This window comes from Papio anubis, chromosome 6 (assembly GCF_008728515.1).
Source record: "Papio anubis isolate 15944 chromosome 6, Panubis1.0, whole genome shotgun sequence".
Lineage (NCBI taxonomy): Eukaryota > Metazoa > Chordata > Mammalia > Primates > Cercopithecidae > Papio > Papio anubis.
The window spans coordinates 7,926,798-7,948,866 of NC_044981.1; the positions used below are offsets into that span (position 1 = coordinate 7,926,798).

The 22,069-nt window shown below is 38.3% G+C and overlaps 1 protein-coding gene across 3 annotated transcripts in view; it reads right to left on the bottom strand.

Moving 5' to 3' along the window:
- The window catches only part of BLOC1S5 (biogenesis of lysosomal organelles complex 1 subunit 5), a 54,497-nt gene that overhangs the window by 11,231 nt on the left and 21,197 nt on the right, over positions 1-22,069 (bottom strand). For 2 of the 3 annotated variants that reach the window (XR_001901534.2, XM_009204416.4), the window contains exons 3-4: positions 20,835-20,964; positions 1,966-2,024 (exon numbers count right to left, since the gene is read on the bottom strand). Coding sequence is in view for 2 of the 3 variants with exons in the window: in XM_009204416.4 (XP_009202680.2) it covers positions 1,966-2,024; positions 20,835-20,964 (189 nt within the window). In the remaining variant the exon portion in view is untranslated. The remainder of the gene's footprint in view (positions 1-1,965; positions 2,025-20,834; positions 20,965-22,069) is intronic. The other variant, XM_009204417.4, reaches the window with a different exon arrangement.

The following is a 22,069-nucleotide window of genomic DNA, read 5'->3' on the forward strand; positions in this document are numbered from 1 at the left end:
GCTCAAGGATTTGTCCAAGGGCTTATAGCTAGCTAGTAAAGGGAACCAATACCAGAAATAAAAGAAGCCAGGTATTCTTACCCAATCTGGTCATCTTCCTACTATACACAGGGCCAATACACCACATGTAGAAATAGTTCAAAGCGACAAGAGAAACTGTTCAAATTAAAATTTAATTTTCAGTTCCTTCTGCTCAAGAATGACAAAAATTGCCATTTTTCAGAACTATAACTGCTTTGACAATGTCTTAGAAAAACAGACCAATTAATGTGCTGGTGCACACTCACCTGAATCTACTTAAATCATACAGCAACATGTCAGAGAGGTAACATGTAGCATGCGATACGTCTTCATTTTTATTTTGAGAGCCAAGAGAACCGCATGTGTTGAAATATACAGCCAGTGTTCTATCAGATAGTTATTCGGCTTCTCAAAAAACGGAAAGTTTCTGATGTCCCCACAACAAATTGTTTAATACAGCATTTAAGATCATCCACAATAATCTCTAGAAATGTCCATTTAGACAGTCTCCATACCAGGTCCACGAGACCATATTGACTTCTCACATCTTTCGCCTTCACTTACAATGTATTCCTTGCCCTACAATATCTCTCTTCTCATCTTCCAGTAACTGAATTCCTACCAATCAAGGTCAGGCTTGAATGCCATCGTCTTCCTAATAAATTATACTTTTGCCAAGATCCTAAAAAGTTATTAGTAATGATCACAGTTCTCACTTTATCCTCTATTATTACAGGGTTAGTGCTTTGGGACTCCAAGACTTTTAGCTCCTTAAGTGTAGGAACTGCCCTAAAATTAGCAAAATCCATCATCCCCAGTGGCACCTAGCACAGCAGAGGAATTAAAAATGTATCTGCTGTCCAGTCTGTCATGGTCCACTTACGTACCCCAGCCCTGCCTGCCTTTCCAGCACTCCCTGCACGCTGTGCAAGCACCCCATCCTGACACAAACCTCCCTGACCACAGATCTGCCTGGCCACTGCATCCAGGAGCTCAGCCATGGCCCTGCTTCCCGAACGGCCTGCAGGGTCCCACTATCCTTGGGCAGCATTCCCATCTGTCTTAAATGTCAAGTCCTTTCAATAAAGTGTAAATTAGCAAATTGTTGACTTTTCAAACTTTATATCAACGTTTAGATTTAAGCAGAGGGTACAGAAACTGAAACTCTGAGAAGGCTCATTCCATTATATTTTTATACAGGGACAGATCTGAACTATTATTGTGGATTAACCACAACACATTCCAGATAAATGGAGACAGTAACATTTGTCGATACACACACACAAGCAAAAAGGTATTATTTTCAGAGTGACTTAGTCTTTTCAATGTTTTTTAATAAGTGTAAGATGTATCTTCATCAGTTTAGAGCAATGAGTAAGTTACAAAAACACTTGATGATAATTGCAAGTGAAAAACACCAAATTATCACAGGAACTTAAATTCTTGTGCTATTTTTCCACATCTGAATTTAGTTAATATATAATTCAAATAAGCAAAGCACTGCCCAGCAAATGATTCAAATACTCCTATGGCTATTCATTAAATAACCTATCCACAGGCATGAATGCTTCCTTTTCCAGAAGAAATATACATAATATACTCAATACTTCAGGCTCAGAGGAAAGATTTATATCTCCAATCTGGTGGATATTTGTTGTTACATGTAAAAGTCCTATTTTCTCTCTCCTCCAGGAGACAAATACCACTTTCAGGGAAAAGATGGAAATGTTGAAAAGGAAAAAAGAGAGTTCTGCAATTTCAATTTATAAAAATATTGATGGTATGACCACGTGACCATACCTTCTCAACACATCTTCAATGAATCAGCCATTTTAAAATATGTAAAAATCACTGCATTCAGAGAATTTTCTGATCAAAAGCAATTGCTAATAATGTAACAAACACCCAAGACTTATATGCCCCGTTATCTAAATGATCTTTTACCTTTTTTCGTTCCTGTTCCCTCTGTTGGAGTCTACAGACTGAATCATTAGCTGCTTGCACTGAAATAAAAAAGACATGGGTTTTCAGTCAGCAGACCGTGTTCAAGGAAACACATACCTGGGGGAGGAGTATGTGTGGAGAGCATGTGGATTGTTTTAGATCTCAAAAAACTATGAGAAAACTGACATTATTTTGGTGGTGGTGAGATGGCCAGAAAGGGAAAGTAAGTTTTGCCAATATATTCAGGATGTCATAATTAGAACAATAATTCTTGAGCTTTGAGCTATAAGCTGAAGGACATTTAAATACTAACTCCAATGACAGACTGTCTACGACCACCTCAGAATTCTCCAAAAAGATATAAAATGCCAATAAATTTATCACAACATTCTGATTGTGACGTTACATTGTCTGTCTGTCCCCACCGTCCCCCCTTTCTCTCATTCATACTACTGCTCTCTCACTGCAGTACCTGGTAACTACATGACTTCAACACCTTTCTACTCTTCCTGCCTGTGCTCTCTTGATTTCTAATTTATCCCAGCTGCCACTGCAAGATTCCGCTTCCTCTAGACCATCTCCATTAAGTCATTTCTCTTTCTCAAGAACTAACTGCTAGTAATAATTATTCTAATTATTTATTGAGTATTTACTAAGTGCCAAGATCTATGTATTATCCCTCTTAATCCCACATTCGTATTAGGAAATGATCACTATTCCATTTTACAGATGACAAAACTGAGGTAAAGAGAGGTGAAGCTGTCAATCAAGGCGGTTATACAACTAATAAGTACAGGAAACAGGATTTCAAATCAGATCTTTCTGGCTCCAAAGACTTGGCTCTTACTATCAACACTTTACTGCCTCTTTAATTATTTCATCAGTGAAACCAGTTGTAATTCTTCCCTTATTTAAACCTTTTCATCTGCCAGACACATTTTTTTCTGTCGATAAATGTTCTCACTTACTTCATCCAAATAAAGACATGTAGTGTGCAGGCTAAGAGTGAGCCTTAGTCAGTCAAATTTGGCACTCAGTTGTGTGAATGATCTTGGGCATATTTGCTCGCTCAATTATTCATTTGTCAAATGTTTACTGAGCATTTGCTTTGTGCCAGGCACTGTTCTTGTTGGCGCTCCTATCTCTCAGCACCTTAGTTCCTCATCTGTAATATGAACATAACTACTAATGACAGGGCTTCAGAAGTGACATAAAATTTAAATGAGAACACAGTACATACTATGCTTAAAAGTAAATAATTTCAATATTAATAATGATAACCACTTAGAGTAGTTCTTTATATAAAATAAGCAGTCAGGCCGGGCGCAGTGGCTCATGCACGCCTGTAATCCCAGCACTTTGGGAGGCTGTGGCGGGTGGATCACCTGACGTCAGGAGTTCGAGACTAGCCTGACCAACATGGTGAAACTCTGTCTCTACTAAAAATACAAAAATCAGCTGAGAACGGTGGCACACGCCTGTAGTCCCAGCTACTTGGGAGGCTGAGGCAAGAGAATCGCTTGAACCTGGGAGGCGGAGGTTGCAGTGAGCCAAGATCGTGCCACTGCACTCCAGCCTGGGTGACAGAGCGAGACTCCATCTCAAAATAAATAAATAAATATATATATATATATGTGTGTGTGTGTGTGTATATATATAAAATAAGCAATCAAGAACTGTTCACTGTTACCAATATTCTATTTATTGTACTATCCCTAAAGAAAATCCTTTCCTTATTTCTTTTCACTAATTAAACTGTTTTGTTTCAAAAGCCCAGTTCAAGGTTTACTGTCTTCATAAAGCCCTCCTGTTAGTCTCTTCCCTCTGAGGATTTTCCCTATTTGAAATTCCTTTATCAGATGTGTGTGTGTATCCTACCATTTATTAATATCTTGCATTTGCTGAAATTGGAGGTTTGTCTAATTGTTTTAAAATTATGTCTTCCCACCCCACCCCAATCCGGCCCCAACTAGGTCACAAGTTCCACAATAGGGCAGGGACTGTGATTTCTCTTTCAGAGAAATGTTAGGCCTTTCCCTCTGGGAATATGGTAGAAGAGAAGAATTTTGTTTTCAAAAAGTTGTGTTTTTATCAGTAACCATTAATTTTAGCTATATCAAAAGTAATATTTAAGTACTGAAAATTAGGTTCCCAATCATTTTTTTTTAATAAAAGAAAATATTTTTTTAAAAAAGAGTTGATTAGATCTGCCTTCTTTCTGTGGCATATTAATATGACATCATCTTTCCCAAGCAGTGCTTCTATCATTTCCTGGGCTGGTTTTTTCCCCCACTGGCTCTGCGAACATAACTTAAAATCCATTTGGCAGCTGTTAGGAGCTTCATCACTTTCAGAAGATTCTGAGCCTAACCTAAAAGAAGAGTTACAGGCTTCTGCCACCTACTTTGTGATTTGTAACGTCCTTTAAAATTGTAATCAGAACACATCTGACAAAAGTGCACTTCTGTTCCGCATCACGATTGCTACGTTTAGACAGAATATCCACTTTCAGAAATCACAGTCCCTTTGAAGCAATTTGCCTTTTAACTCTTCAGGCACACAATGGAAAAGGTTTACTTTCTGAATTTATGAAACTTGCTTTTCTAAAGTTGAAGACAATCACCATACTGCACCAAACATTCCCTTTTTGATCAATTAGTGACACCAAGAAGGCCCATTTCTCTGAACCTTCCCATCACATCTGCATCACTTACTGGCTGTATAACTCAGTACGAAGCCATCTGCCCTGTTGTCTCAGTGTTTTAGGAGAGACTTAAAAAAAAAGTCAAGAATTTATCAAGTGCTTTTCTCTTAACCAAAAGATTATTCAAGTAGATCTGTGCCACGCACCACAGTTAACAATGTCCTATTTTCCTCACATAAAAGAGAAACAAATTCACTATATCATGGTGTCTATAAGTAAACCTCAAACACACACATAAGAAAATAATTTCAGGACTTGCAGTTCCAAAATGCGGGTATAGAAGCGAGCTAGCTTCACTCTCCACAACAGAAAACGAAAATCAGGTACACAGTGCCAGCAATACCCCAGAACTCAAACATGTGGGTGAGACAGTTCTCAGGGCCACAGAGACATGAAAACACTCTGAGGAGACAGGAACAGAATCGCACTTCCATCTCTGTACCATTCCTTCCCCAACCTGCCTTGGCACCAAGCACATGGGAAATTTCCCTGACTCATGGTTTCTATGCTAAAAGAGGGATCACAGTGAACGACCAGCTTCCCCACCATCTTGGGCTCCCTGGCAGGAGAACTGTCCCTGCCTTAACCCATGGAAAGCATTGGTGATACCTTAGAGGCAGACATATCCTCGAGGACAGCCAGAGATAAAGGAGAGAGGTGCCACTTCCATCCCTAGCCTTTTAGAAACTCTGTTCTGTAACTCAGCCAAAGAAGACATCAAATCAAAGTGGCTACTCAGCAGCACCACACTGCAGGAGATTCGTTCCACAGGTGCCCTGGGTACAGAGGCTGCCTAGCCAGCCTTCCCACACTAACAAGATATCCCTTTGGGGACCTCCCCTATTCAAGATGAGTGGCATTTTGATTGTTTACTAGAACTAAGGCAGACGGGTTTAAGATGCCATCTAGTGCTGAAAAGAAGCAGTGACCTAGTAAAAGAAAAAAGAAATCTGCAGGTAAAATACAAAGAATCTCTAAGCAAATGGATCCAATAAAAACAGAAACAAGACAGAGGAAATGGGAATAAATAACTAATGCTTCAATGCAAAGACACAGATGTACATCCACAAGAAACAACAGCAAACAAGGAACGTCTGAAGATCTCCCTAAACAGACAAAGCAAAGAACCAGTCAGTGAATGACCTCAGTGAGATGGCAATAAATGAACTCTCTGACCAACAACGCGAAATAGCAGTTTTAAGGAAACTCAGTGATCTACAGGATAACACAGAAAAAATAATTCAGAAATTTAACAAAGAGATTAAAATAGATTTTTTTTCTTTTGAGACAGCTGTTGCCCAAGCTGGAGTGCAGTGGCACAATCTCAGCATACCACAACCTCCGCCTCCTGGGTTCAAGTGATTCTCCTGCCTCAGCCTTCTGAGTAGATGGGACTATAGGCGTGCACCACCACGCCCAGCTAATTTTTGTATTCTTAATAGAGACGGTGTTTTACCATGTTGGTCAGGCTGGTCTCAAACTCCTGACCTCATGGTCCACCCGCCTTGGCCTCCCAAAGTGCTGGGATTACAGGTGTCAGCCACCACACCCAGTCAGATTAAAATAATTTTAAAAAATCAAACAGAAATCTTGAAACTGGGAAATACATTTGCTGAACTGAAAAATTCACTAGAGACTCTCAGCAGTAGAATGAATCAAGCAGAGGAGAGTCAGTGAGCTCAAGAAAGGTCAGACACAGTGGCTCACTCCTGTAATCCCAACACTTTGGGATGCCAAGGCAGGCAGATCACTTGATGTCAGAAGTTTGAGACCAGCCTGACCAACATGGTGAAACCCTGTCTCTACTAAAAATAGAAAAATTAGCTGGGTATTGTGGCAGGCGCCTGTAATCCCAGCTACTTGGGAGGCTAAGGCAGGAGAATCGCTTGAACCCAGAAGACACAGGTTGCAGTAAGCCAAGATCACGCCACTGCACTCCAGCCTGAGCGACAGAGCGACAGTCTAAAAAAGAGAAAAAGAAAATCACATCTCAACAGACTCAGAAAAAGCAACTGACAAAATCCAGCATCTCTTTATGATTAAAATCCTCAGCATAACTGGTATAGAAGGGACACACCCTAAGGTAAAAAAGCCATCTATGACAAATCCACAGTCAACATTAGACTGAAGGGGAAAACGTGAAAGCATTCTCCCCGAGAACCGGAACAAGACAAGAATGCCTACTTTCACCACTGCTATTCAACATAGTACTGGAAGTTCTAGCCAGAGCAGTCAGACAAGAGAAAGAAAGGGCATCCAAATCGGTAAAGAGGAAGTAAAATTGTCAGTGGTCGCTGATGATATTATTGTATACCTAAAAACCCCTTAAGACTCATCCAAAAAGCCCCTATAACTGATAAATGAATTCAGAAGGTTTCAGGATACAAAATCAATGTACACAAATTAGGAGCACTGCTATACACCAATAGCAACAAAGCTGAGAATCAAATTCAGAGCTCAACCCCTTTTAGAATAGCTGCCAAAAAAGCAAAATACTTAGGAATATACTTAACCAAGGATGTGAAAGACCTCCACAAGGAAAACTACAAAACACTGCTGAAAGAAATCACAGACAACACATATGGAAACATATCCCATGCTCAGGAATGGGTAGAATAAATATTGTGAAATCTCCATAATGCCAAAAGCAATCTACAAATTCAATGCAATTCCCATCAAAATATCATTATCAATATTCACAGAACTAGAAAAAAAAATCCTAAAATTCAGATGGAACCAAAAAAGAGCCCACATAGCCAAAGCAAGATTAAGCAAAAATAACTAACCTGAGGTCATCACATTACCTGACTTCAAATTACACTACAAGGTTATAGTCACCAAAACAGCATGGAACTGGCATGAAAACAGGCACATAGACAAATGGAACAGAATAGAGAACCCAAAAAGAAAGCCAAATACTTAGAGCCAAATGATCTTTGACAAAGACAACAAAAACATAAACTAGGGAAAGGACACCCTATTCAACAAATGTTGCTGGGATAATTGGCATGTCACATGTAGAAGAATGAAACTGGATCCTCGTCTCTCACCTTATGCAAAAATCAACTCAAGATGGATCAAAGACTTAAATATAAGATCTAAAACCATAAAAATTCTAGAAGATGGCCGGGCGCGGTGGCTCAGGCTTGTAATCCCAGCACTTTGGGAGGCCGAGACAGGCGGATCACGAGGTCAGGAGATCGAGACCATCCTGGCTAACACGGTGAAACCCTGTCTCTACTAAAAAATACAAAAAACTAGCCAGGCGAGGTGGCGGGCGCCTGTAGTCCCAGCTACTCGAAGGCTGAGGCAGGAGAATGGCGTAAACCTGGGAGGCGGAGTTTGCAGTGAGCTGAGATCCGGCCACTGCACTCCAGCCTGGGCGACAGAGCAAGACTCCGTCTCAAAAAAAAAAAAAAATTCTAGAAGATGACAGTGGAAAAACCCTTCTAGACACTGGCTTGGGCAAAGACTTCATGTCCAAGAACTCAAAAGCAAATGCAACAAAAACAAAGATAAATAGATGGGACTCAATTAAACTAAAAAGCTTCTGCACAGCAAAAGAAATAATCAGCAAACAGACAACCCACAGAGTAGGAAAAAAATCTTTGCAAACTATGCACCCCACAAAAGACTAATATGCAGAATCTACAAAGAACTCAAACAAATCAGCAAGAGAAAAACGATGCCATCAAAAATGGGCTAAGGACATGAATAGACAGTTCTCAAAAGATATACAAATGGCCAACAAACATGAAAAATGTTCAACATCAATAATTTTTGGGGATATGCAAATCAAAACCAGAATTTGATACCACCTTACTGCTGCAAGAATGGCCATCATTTTAAAAAATTTTTAAAAATTGATGGAACGTATCTCAAAATAATAAGAGTTATTTTATGACAAACCCATAGCCAATATCATACTCAATGGGCAAAACCTGGAAGCATTCCCTTTGAAAACCGGCAAAAGACAAGGATGCCCTCTCTTACCACTCCTATTCAACATAGTGTTGGAAGTTCTGGCCAGGGCAATCAGGTATGAGAAAGAAACAAAGGGTATTCAATCAGGAAAAGAGGAAGTCAAATTGTCCCTGTTTGCAGATAACATGATTGTATATTGAGAAAACCCCATTGTCTCAGCCCAAAATCTCCTTAAGCTGATAAGCAACTTCAGCAAAGTCTCAGGATACAAAATCAATGTGCAAAAATCACAAGCATTCCTATACACCATTAACAGAAAAACAGAGAGCCAAATCATGAGTGAACTCCCATTCAAAATTGCTACACAGAGAATAAAATACCTAGGAATCCAATTTACAAGGGATGTGAAGGACCTTCAAGGAGAACTACAAACCACTGCTCAATGAAATAAAAGAGGACACAAACAAATGGAAGAATATTCCATGCTCATGAAGAATCAATATCCATGAAAATGGCCATACTGCCCGAAGTAATTTACAGATTCAATCTATCCCCTTCAAGCTACCAATGACTTTCTTCACAGAATTGGAAAAAACTACTTTAAAGTGCATATGGAACCAAAAAAGAGCCCACATTGCCAAGACAATCCTAAATCAAAAGAACAAAGCTGGAGGCATTCAAACTATACTACAAGGCTACAGTAACCAAAACAGCATGGTACTGGTACCAAAACAGATATATAGACCAATGGAACAGGACAGAGGCCTCAGAAATAATGCCACACATCTACAACCATCTGATCTTTGACAAACCTGACAAAAACAAGCAATGGGGAAAGGATTCCCTATTTAATAAATGGTGCTGGGAAAATCGGCTAGCCATATTTAGAAAGCTGAAACTGGATCCCTTCCTTACACCTTATACAAAAATTAATTAAAGATGGATTGAAGACTTAAATTTTAGACCTAAAACCATAAAAACCGTGGAAGAAAATAGGCAATACCATTCAGGACATAGGCATGGGCAAGGACTTCATGGCTAAAACACCAAAAGCAATGGCAACAAAAGCCAAAATTGACAAATGTGATCTAATTAAACTAAAGTGCTTCTGCACAGCAAAAGAAACTACCACCAGAGTGAACAGGAAACCTACAGAATGGGAGAAAATTTTTGCAATCTACCCATCTGACAAAGGGCTAATATCCAGAATCTACAAAGAACTCAAACAAATTTACAAGAGAAAAACAAACAACCCTATCAAAAAGTGGGCAAAGGATATGAACAGACACTTCTCAAAAGAAGACATCTATGCAGCCAACAGACACATGAAAATATGCTCATCATCACTGGTCATCAAAGAAATGCAAATCAAAACCACAATGAGATACCATCTCATACCAGTTAGAATGGCGATCATTAAAAAGTCAGGAAACAACAGGTGCTGGAGAGGATGTGGAGAAATAGGAATGCTTTTACACTGTTGGTGGGAGTGTAAATTAGTTCAACCATTGTAGAAGACAGTATAGCAATTCCTCAAGGATCTAGAACTAGAATTACCATTTGACCCAGCCATCCCATTACTAGATATATACCCAAAGGATTATAAATCATGCTACTATAAAGACACATGCACCCGTATGTTTATTGCAGCACTATTCATAATAGCAAATACTTGGAACCAACCCAAATGTCCATCAATGACAGACTGGATTAAGAAAATGTTGCACATATACACCATGAAATACTACACAGCCCAAATGGATGAGTTCATGTCCTTTGTAGGTACATGGACGAAGCTGTAAACCATCATTCTCAGCAAACTATCACAAGGACAGAAAACCAAACACTGCATGTTCTCATTCATAGGTGAGAATTGACAATGAGGTCACTTGGACACAGGGCAGGGAACATCACACACCGGGGCCTGTCGTGGGGTGGGGGGCTGGGGGAGGGATAGCATTAGGAGAGATACCTAATGTAAATGACAAGTTGATGGGTATAGCAAACCAACATGGCACATGATACCTATGTATCAAACCTGTACGTTGTGCACATGTACCCTAGAACTTGAAATACAATAATAAAAAAAATTGATGTTGGCATGGATGTGGTGAAAGGGGAACACTTTTACACTGCTGGTGGGAATGTAAACTAGTACAACCACTACGCAAGACAGTGTGGAGATTCCTTAAAGAACTAAGAGTAGATCTACCATTTGATCCAACAATCCTACTACTGGGTATCTACCCAGAGGAAAAGAAGTCATCATACGAAAAAGACACTTGCACACGCATGTTTACAACAGCAGAATTCACAATCGCAGAAATATGGAACCAGCCCAAATGCCCATCAATCAACAAGTGGATAAAAAAATGTGGTGTATATATATATACATACACACATGCACACAGATATACACACACACTGTGGAATACTATTCAGCCATAAAAAGGAATGAAATAATGACATTCACATCAACCTGGGTGGAATTAGAGACCATCATTCTAAGTAAAATAACCAAATGTCGTTATGTTCTCACTTATAAGTGGGAGCTAAGCTATGAGGACACAAAGGCATAAGAATAATACAGTGAACTTTGGGGACTCAGGGAAGGATAGGAGAGAGGCAAGGGATAAAAAACTACACATTGGGTACAGTGTACACTGCTCAAGTGATGGGTGCACCAAAATCTCAGAAATCACCACTTAAGAACTTATCCATATACCCAAATACCACTGTTCCCCAAAGTCTATTTTTAAAAAGGAATAAGAATCCATTTTTTTTTAAAGGCATAGAGTGGCTGAATAAACAAGACCCATCTCTATGCTGCCTATGAGAAAGGCACTTCACCTATAAAGGCATGCAAGTTCTATGTGCTGATGAAAAGAACACATATTCTGCAGCAGTTGGGTGAAATGTTCAGTAAATGTCAGTTAGGCCTTACATTTCCATGCAACCAGAAAAAGATATTCCATGCAACTGGAGACCAAAAAGAGCAGGAGTAACTACATTTAAATCAAATAAAGCAGACTACAAATCAAAGACTGTAAAAAGAGACAAAGAAGGTCACTATATAATCATACAGGGGTCAGTTCAGCAAGAGGGTGTAACAATTATAAATATCTATGTACTCAACACTGGAACTCCCAAGTACATAAAGCAAACATTAATAGATCTAAAGGGAGAGACAGAAAGCAATAGAATAGCCGCAGGAGACTTCAACTTCCCATACTTAGTAATGGACAGATTATCCAGACAAAATCAACAGAGAAACATTGGAGAGTTCAACTACAAACTCGACCAGGCCTTAGTGACACTTACAGAACCTTCACCCAATTGCAGGAGGTTACATGTTCTTTTCATCAGAACACAGAACATTCTTTGGAACAGATCATATCTTAGGCCACAAAACAAGTCTTAACAAATTCAAAAAGATAGACATCATTATCAGGTATATTTTCTGATCATAATGGAATAAAATTAAAAATCAACAACAAGAGGAAACTTGGAAAATACACACACACGTGGAAAGCAAACAACAGGCTTCTGAACAACCAATGGGTCAGGTAAGAAATTAAGAAGGAAATTTAAAAATCTCTTGAAAAAAATAAAATGAAAATACAACATACCTAAATCTATGAGATACAGCAAAAACAGTACTAAGAGGGAAATTTATAGCAACAAAAGCTTGTATCGAAAAAATAGAAAGACTTCAAATAAACAACCTAACATTGAACTTCAAGGAACCCAAAATTAGTAGAAGGAAAGAAATAATAGAGACCAGAGTAGAAATAAATAAAATTGAGGCTAAAAAAAATCAAAGAATCATTAAACGATTATCAACAACTATACACCAACAAATTGGAAAAGCTAGAAGAAATAGATAATTTCCTAGACACATACAAGCTACCAAGCACAAACCATGAGGAAACAGAAAGCCTCAACAAGCTAATAATGAATAACAAGGCTGAAGCCATGATAAAGTCTCCTGTCAAAGAAAAGCCCAGGACTCGATGGCTGCATTGCTGAATTCCAACAAACATTTAAAGACAATTTAACACCAATTCTACTCAAGTTCTTTAAAAAACTTGAAGAGGAGAGAATATTCCCAAACTCATTCTACAAGGCCAGCATTACCTCGATATCAAAATCAGACAAAGACAAAACAAGAAAAAAAAAAGAAAACTACACACAATATCACTAATGAATGTAAAGGCAAAAATCCTCAACAAAGTAGTAGCAAACCAAATTCAACAACACATTAAAAAGATCATTCACCATGGTCAAGTGGGATTTATCCCAGGAATGCCAGGATGGTTCAACATATGCAAATCTATAAATAAACCATATGGTAATTTCAATAGATGCTAAAAAAGCATTTGATAAAATCCAACATTTTTATGATAAAAGCTCTCAACAAACTAGGTATAAAAAGAACATAGCTCAAAACAATAAAGGCCATATATGGCAAACCCACAGCTAACATATTGAACGAGGAAAAATTGAGAGGCTTTCCTATAAGATCTGGAACAAGAAAAGGATGCTCACATTCACCACTTTTATTCAACATAATACTGAAAGTCCTGCCAAAGCAATTAGGCAAGAAATAAGGGCACACGAATTGGAAAGGTATTAAGTCAAACTATCTTTGTTTGCAGATCACATGATCTTATATTTAGAAAAACCTACTGACTCACCAAAAAGCTCTTAGAACTAATAAATGTACTCAGTAAAGTTGCAGGATACAAAATCAACATACAAAAATCCATAGCATTTATATACGCCAACAGCAAGCAATCTGAAAAAGAATCAAGAAAGCAATCCTGTTTACAATAGCTACAAAGAACATAAAATAGCTAGGAATCAATTGAACCAAAGAAGTAAAAGATCTATACAAGGAAAACTATAAAACACTGATGAAAAAAATTGAAGAGGGCACACAAAAAAGGAAAGATATCCATGCTCCATAACTGGAAGAATGCCATTAAAATGACAATAATACCCAAAGCAATTTACAGACTCAATGCAATCCCTATCAAAATACCAATGACATTTTTCATAGAAATAGGAAAAATAAACCCTAAAATTTATACAGAACCACGAAAGACCCTGAATAGTCAAAGCAATTTTGAGCAAAAAGAACAAAGCTGGAGGCATCACACTACCTGATTACAAAGCGTATTATTAATACAAAGCTACAGTAACCAAATCAGCACGATACCGGCATAAAAACACACAGAGCATGCATGGCACAGAATCAATAACCCAGATATAAACTCGCAAACTTATAGCCAGCTCATTTTCAACAAAGGCACCAAGAACATACAATGGGTAAAGGACAGGCTTTTCAATAAATGGTGCTGAGAAAACTGGATATCAATATGACTGGGAAAACTGGATATCCATATAAAGAAGAATGAAACTAAACCTCTATCTCTCACCATACACAAAAATCAAACAAAAATGGATTAAAGACTTAAATCTAAGACGTGAAACTATGAAATTACTAGAAGAAACTCTAGGGGGAAACACTCCAGGACACTGGTCTGGGCAAAGACTTTTTTCTGTAAGACCTCAAAAGCAGGCAACCAAAGCAAAACCAGACAAACGGGATTACATCAAGCTAAAACGCTTCCGTGAAGCAAAGAGAATAATCAACAAGTTGAAGAGACAACCCACAGGAGAAGAAAGTATTAGCAAACTATTCATTTGACAAGGGATTAATAACCAGAATATATAAGGAGTTCAAACAACAATATAGCAAAAAACCCAAAGAATCCAATTTTAGAAATAGGCAAAGATCTATTTCAAAAGAAAGAGACATTTCTCAAAAGACATAAAATGGCCAACAGGAATATGAAAAAAATGCCCAAGATCACTAATTGTCAGAGAAATGCAAATCAGACCCACGAGGCAGCATCTCTAGTTAAAATGGCTTTTATTAAAAAGACAAAGAATAATGGATGCTGGCAAGGATGTGGAGAAAAGGGAACTCTCGTACACTGTTGGTCAGAATATAAATTAGTACAACCACCATGGAGAACAGTTTGGAGGGTCCTCAAAAAACTAAAAGTAGAACTACCATATGATCCAGCAATTCCACAATACTGGGTATATATCTAGAAGAAAAGGAGAGCGACATCTGCACTCACGTGTGTATTGCAGCACTAGCCAAAATATGGAACCAACCTAAATTTCCATGAATGGGTAAGAAAATGTGGTATACACAATGGAATATTATTCAGCCATAAAAATGAACAAAATCCCATCTTCTGCAGCAACATGGATGGAACTAGATGTTACTATGTTAAGTGAAATAAGCCAAGCACGGAAAGACAAATACTGCATGCTCTCACTCATATGTGAGAGCTAAAGAAATGGATCTCACGAATATAGAGAGTAGATTGGTAGCTACCAGAGGCCAGGAAGTATAGTGAGGAGGAGGGCATGAAGACAGGTTCATTAATAGATATAAATATACGGTCTGATGGAAGAAATAAGACCTAGTATTTGATACATCAGTAGGCTGACTATAGCTTACAATAACCTATTACGTAATTCAAAATAGGTAGAAGAGATAATTTGAATGTTTTTAGTGAAAAGACAAGACAAATATTTAAGGTGATGAATATGTGAATTACACTAATTTGGTCTTTACAAATTATATGAAAGCATTAAATTACCATAAGTATCCCCAAAATATGTACATTATACAATAATACAAAAGTAAAGTTATTTTCAAAAAGCTAAGTAAACGTAGTATTAACTTAAAAAAAAATAATTTCAGCTTGGCATTAGGAACAGATTTTGGCCGAAGGCTCACTCATTCACTTCAATGAACAAATAACTACTGAGTGGCTATAAAGTAGCAGGCACTGTTCTAGGTGCCTGAGATACCACAGTGAACAACAAGAGTCCTGAGCTTACAGGGAAGACAGGGATTTGGGACCAGGCTAAAACCACAAATGTGGAATTTAATTATTGATTGGTATACAGATGATATTGAAAGGCGTGATTCTGTATGAGCTCACCAAGCAAGTGAGTTTAAACAGGAAAGAAGTCACGGAACCAAGCCTGCAAGCGCCGCAAGGTTAAAAGTCATGAAGGTAAGTGGGAACTAACAAAGTAGACTGAAAAGGAAGAGCCCGCGTTGTAGGAGGAAATCCAAGAAAAAGTGATAATCCAGGAATAAAGGCAGACTTTTCTTACTACCTTTTCAAAGATATATAGAAGTAACATCCTGAAGTGGAACTTGAGCTCTGGAGGCAGAAGAGCTAGGCTTGCATAATAGTTACTCCAATTATTATTGGAGAATCTGGAGTGTTTAACCACCATAAATTTCAGTTTTCTCAACTATAAGGCGGGGAAGATGATAAACACTTATTTTACTGGGTTATGAGAAAAAAATGAAAAAATACAGGCGAAAAGTCTAACTAGTAAAGTGCTATATAAATTAGTTTGTATTTTAAATTACAGTGTGTTCTTAAAGATTTCTAGGTAAAGATGGCAGAGTGAAGCAAAATCACACAAACAGTCCCTTAGATGACTCTCAAGACAAAGTTTTTTAAAAGGTAAAATACTTCACCATTTACTAAACAGTAAAGAATTATAATTGCATACAATAAACTTTGAAAAGTAGTAACCAAGAATAGGAACACAGATTGTAGTCAAGAACTGAGATTCGTGGTGGCTCATGCCTGTAATCCCAGCACCTTGGGAGGTCGAGGCAGGTGGATCACGAGGTCAAGAGATTGAGACCATCTTGGCCAACATGGTGAAACCCCGTCTCTATTACAAAATTGTTAGAACTCTAATACGCTTTAATTTGTAGAAAAACAGACAGGGGAGGGGAGAGGAAAGAAAGGAAAAGAACATATGAAAGACAGATAAGACAAAGTATCCATCCTGGAAGAAAACCTAATAAAAGTCTCTATAAGTCCTTTGCAATAGAAAGTAGCATTATAAGCTCAATAAATGTGATCAAACCTGATGATAAAAATACAGAATGAAATGAAAAATGAAACTACAAAGCCAAGGAAACAGAGAACTGTAACATCATTACAGATACAATAAATAAAATCAGAAACAAAGGAATTGAATCAGGTTGGTTGTGGTGGCTCATGCCTGTAATCCCCAGCACTTTGCAAGGCAGAGGCAGGCGGATTGCTTGAGCCCAGGAGTTTGTGACCAGTCCGGGCAACATGGCAAACCCTGTCTCTACGAAAAAATTAGCCAGCATGGTGGCGCATACCTGTAGTCTCTGCTATTTGGAAGGCTGAGGTGGGAGGATCACCTGAGTCCAGGGGGTCGAGGCTGCGTGAGCCGTGACCACACCCCTGCAATTCAGCCTAAAAAAAAAGGAATTGAATTGTCTACAATTAAACATTGGCAGAATTTTAACTGTAGAACAGAAAGCAAGTATTATAAACCCTGACAAAGTTAAATTCACAAGTGAGAGAGTAGTGGAAAAGTGGCAGGAAGGGAGGGTTGAAAATCCTCCATCTCTCATGGCAAGGCATTAATTAATGCTACTAACAATTTGGACATAATACAAATGAACAGAAACAACATGACTACAACTTTTAATTGTTTTCTATAATTATTTTCCTCATAATGATCTTTTAGTAACTACTATATTTGATGGTACGAAGTACTTGTTTCAAGGTACTGTCTTCCATTTTACTTTAATTTTTGTTCTAATTCAAATGAAATTAAAGTTAATACTTTAACTTAAAAGTTATATGATCCCATTCTTATCAAATGTTTTCTCTCCCTCTCATACCTTCCCCCCAACTTCTCCTCCCCCCTGCTCATTTATCCAGCTATCATTCTCCATACATCGTTCTTGAATACACATAAAGATGCCTGGAATGGTGTTCACCAAAGTTAAAAAGCAACAGCTTTTTTAAAGTAGGTTGTTGTTGCTGTTGTTGCTGTTGGTTAGAGACAGGATCTCACTCTGTTGCTCAGGCTGGAGTGCAGTGGCATCATCATAACTTGTTGCAGCCTTGAACTCCTGGGCTCAAGCAATCCTACCACCTCAGCCTCCCAGGTAGCTGGGACTAGAGGCGCACCTCACCACACCTAGTTAATTTTTTTCAATTTTTTTGGTAGAGAGAGGGTGTCTTGCTTTGTTGCCCAGGCTGGTCTTGAACTCTTGGCTTCAAGCAATCCTCCAGCCTAGGCCTCCCAAAGTGCTGGGATTACAGGTGTGAGCTACCATGCCTGGCCTGTTTCTTTCTTTTTACGATTTATTTTCTTCTTTATTTTTTGCTTATTACTAAAATACATTAGGTTTTACTTTTAAATAATGCAAAAATAAAGTCACTGTTCTTAAAAAGAGAGAGGGAGACAAGGAGGGAGGGGATATTCTTTTATTATGGTCATGTTAGTTTATTTGAATGAGGAATAACCTAGAAGCTGTCCATCCTCCTTACTCTCTGAAAATCAAAGGCTGAGTCCTTGATACTAAGACAAGATCTCCTGACACCAAACGTGGTGAAATTTACAAGTCTATTAAATAATTAATAAATAGAACACAGACACCTTGTCTCAAGGATGAAAAAAAGGTAATGGCTATATCTTCATAACAAGTTACTTTATGGGTTGCTCTTACATACCTTGATGGAGCTCCTGTTTACTTTTTTGTGGTTCTTAAGGAACTACAGAAGAGTTTTGGTTCTAAAGCCTCTGCTCACCTAATCTCAGGACACTCTGCAAAGTAGGTGGCAATGCAGCCAAAAGCAGAAATGGTTCCAAGCTGAGTTCTGTACTAGGTCTCCATTCAGAGAGTTCTAGCTGGTCCCACCTTCTTGGCCCTTCATCTGTTAGTTTTGTGCACAATGTCAGAACAATGTGTAAGACCCACATTTGTAGTGTTCTGAGAGGCACAGCTGACCACACACATAGTGTCAAACACGTATATGAAGAGATAAATGTGATGGTTCTACTAAAAAGCACAAAATGAAACCCAACTTATCAATAGTCTTGTACTATTAAATACTGAGATCAATATATTCGATACATAAACTTGCTTAAATGATTTTGCACAACTCCCAGATCGATTGGTAGTGAAAATAAACAAGTCAATACATTATTTAAAATGTCACTTTTAAACATGAAATTTGCCATGAAAGACAGCTTGGCCCAGACTAATTTTCAAAACTACATCAGTTTTAAAGGCAGCGACACTCAGCGATAAAAGGTACAAGAAAATACTTCTGTCAGAGCTTACTACAGAAACTTTTCCTGCTTCCAGCAGAAAACTGTTCGGAAAGCCATTGCCTGGTTTCTACAGCTGGCAAGACCCAATGTATTCCACACACAATGGAACCTCAATTACTAACTTCACATTTTTATGTTTTAATTCTGCCTTTCAAGAAAACGCACTTAATCTGGATTGTAAATTATCAGTAATACTTTTGTACTTCACTGAGAAGACCGTAATTTTAAGAGGCTCGTCCTCACATCTTCAATAACTCTAGCCCCAGAATGAAGTAAGTCAAAATAGTTTTCACTCAGTTTTACAAAATTTAGTTTTATATACTTACAATGTGGAAAAGGAAAGGTGTATGCATGTCTGCAAGGCATACGTAAACATCTTATTGATAACGGTTGCAGTTTTCCTTTTAGCATGCTAACTAGAATGTTTGACAGGGTTAAGGATGTGGTTATGAACAAATGAGGGCATGTTTGTTGTAAAATGCAAAAGCCTAAGGCCAATTTTATACTTCTGCTGTTCCACTCCGAGAAACCAAATGTGACCTGGGAGATCTATGTTTTCCAACCTCCTTTTAGCATTAGAGTACACAAAAGCATTAACTTGGACCTGGACACAAAGACTTATTTAATTCAGTTATTAACCAAGATCTCTCTGCTGCCTTTCTTCACCAGCCATTCTACTGCAGGTCAGGTTTTTTGTTTTTCATGGGGTTTTTTTTGGCTTTTCTTCTCCTTCAGAAAGATCTGTTTCCATTTTGTACTTCAGTAACCCAACATTATTTACCAGCGTTATCCCCACTTGTTGCTCTTGAATTCCTTCCTGCACAACACTTGGACAAGCTGAATATTGGCAATATAAATCTGGATTTTCTTAAATACTTCAAATTTCTAAATCAGTTACTAATAAAACTTTTATTTATTTTGTTATGGTTTGATATTAAAAATATTCATTTTGATCAACTATCTCTCCACATTAAAATATTTTACTTAATGAAAAAAAGTGATAAAGTATAAACATTTATGAAAACATTATTTTCTAAATAAAGCTACCTCTAGTCCCCTGTGTGAAAAAGAAGTTTCATCTCAGATCTTCCCAGTTCCTGGTCATCAATTTTTTTGTTTTTTTTTTCCGAGATGGCGTCTCGCTCTGCTCACTGCAACCTCCGCCTCCTGGGTTCAAGGGATTCTTCTGCCTCAACCTCCCAAGCAGCTGGGACTATAGGCGCGTGCCATCACGCCTGGCTAATTTTTGTATTTTTAGTAGAGACGGGATTTTACCATATTGGCCAGGTCGGTCTCAAACTCCTGACCTCGTGGTCTGCCTGCCTTGGCCTCCCAAAGTGCTAGGATTACAAGCATGAGCCACCGTGCCCAGCCTCAAATTTTATATATATATATATATAAATTTTTTTGTAAAAATAGGACGGCCATGGTGGCTCATGCCTGTAAAAAATTCCAGCACTTTGGGAGGTTAAGACAGGTGGATCACTTGAGGCCAGGAGTTCGAGACCAGCCTGGCCAACTTGGTGAAACCCCATCTCTACTAAAAACACAAAAATTAGCCAGGCGTGGTGATACACACCTGTAGTCCCAGCTACTCAGGAGACTGAGGCACGAGAACCACTTGAATCTGGGAGACGGAGGTCGTAGTGAGCCGAGATCCCACCACTGCCTTCCAGCCTGGGAGGCAGAGTGAGACTGTGCCTCCAAAAAAAAAAAAAAGAAAAATTAGTAAAAATAGGTGAAAAATATTTTGACTTTCTCACACACTAAACAGACTGTCTCGTGTACCACAGATGCACACAACTCACTTTGGAGATTAATGCTGTTTGGAGATTAATTAATGGCAACACACATTAATCACTAGAAAACCACTTTCTCTGTAACTGAGCTTCCCTCTCATATATCCAGGTTAAGAACTTTCCCTCTCCACTTCTCACCATAATACCCAAGAAAATACATTGTGGTGTAGCATTCATTTGAAATGAAAAGCAATTAAAAAAAAAAATCGCTAACTCACATCTCTGGAGAACTTGGCTGAGGTTGTCTCGCATTGTGTCTCTACATTTGGGAAGAGTATGTTCATTTGTTTCATGGATCATATTCTTCAAATTTTCAAGAACTCGCATTTCTCGAAGACCACGCTTTTCCTATTAAAAGAAAGTAAATGACTAATAAATATGGTGTCTTTTTCTTTTTTTTGTTTTTGAGATGCAGTCTCACTCTCTCACCCAGAGTGGAGTGCAGTGGTGTGATCTCAGCTCACTGCAACCTCCACCTCCCGAGTTCAAGTGATTCTCCTGCCTCAGCCTCCCAAGTAGCTGGGACTACAGGCTACAGCCACTATGCCTGGCTAATTTTTGTAATTTTTTTCTTTTAGTAGAGATGGGGTTCCACCATATTGGCCAGGCTGGTCTCAAACTCCTGACCTTGTGATCTGCCCACCTTGGCCTCCCAAAGCGCCGGGATTACAGTTTGGAGCCACCATGCCCAGCATATTGTGTCTTAAATCTTAGTAATTACTTTCTAAGATATCCACCCAGGTTTTGGTTGTTAGGTTATGACTTACTACTGAAAATTTATGCAGACTCCTTCTAATTATTTGGCAATAAATGCCTCATAACCCAGAGGCATTTTTAAAATTATGAAATGCTCCAAAAGTTGCAATATGAGTAATATTTTTATAGCAATGTTAAAAAATTGGCAAGAGAAATACTAAAAGAACCAGAAAAATGGCCCAGATTGCCACATATTTTATTAGAAGGAAATTAAACACCCCTGATCTGATCTTAAATTTCATTTTGTCATTCTTACTATCATATAGCTTCTATTATTATGTGCTATATTTTTTATCTGATTCTTTTTTCTCAAAATAAAAATGGGTAGTAAAAGTAATATGTAGATACTTCCCTATATAGAAAAGAACACTGAAGGCCTGAGGCTATTATCATTAGAAAGACCTCCTCATATGGTTGGCCCTGGCTTGGGGCTGGAAACTTGACTAGTAAACAGTTCCCTATGTTGGTATAAAACCCTTCCATAAATTACAAAAGTGGTTCACTGTGCCTGAATGGTTTACACCAAGCTTGTCCAACCCGCGGCAGATGGGCTACAAGCGGCCCAAGACGGTTTTGAATGCAGCCCAACACAAATTATAAAACTTCCTTAAAACATTATGAGATTTTTTGTGTGACTTTTTCTTTTTTAGCTCATCAGCTATTGTTACTGTTAGTGTGTTTTACGTGTGGCCCAAGA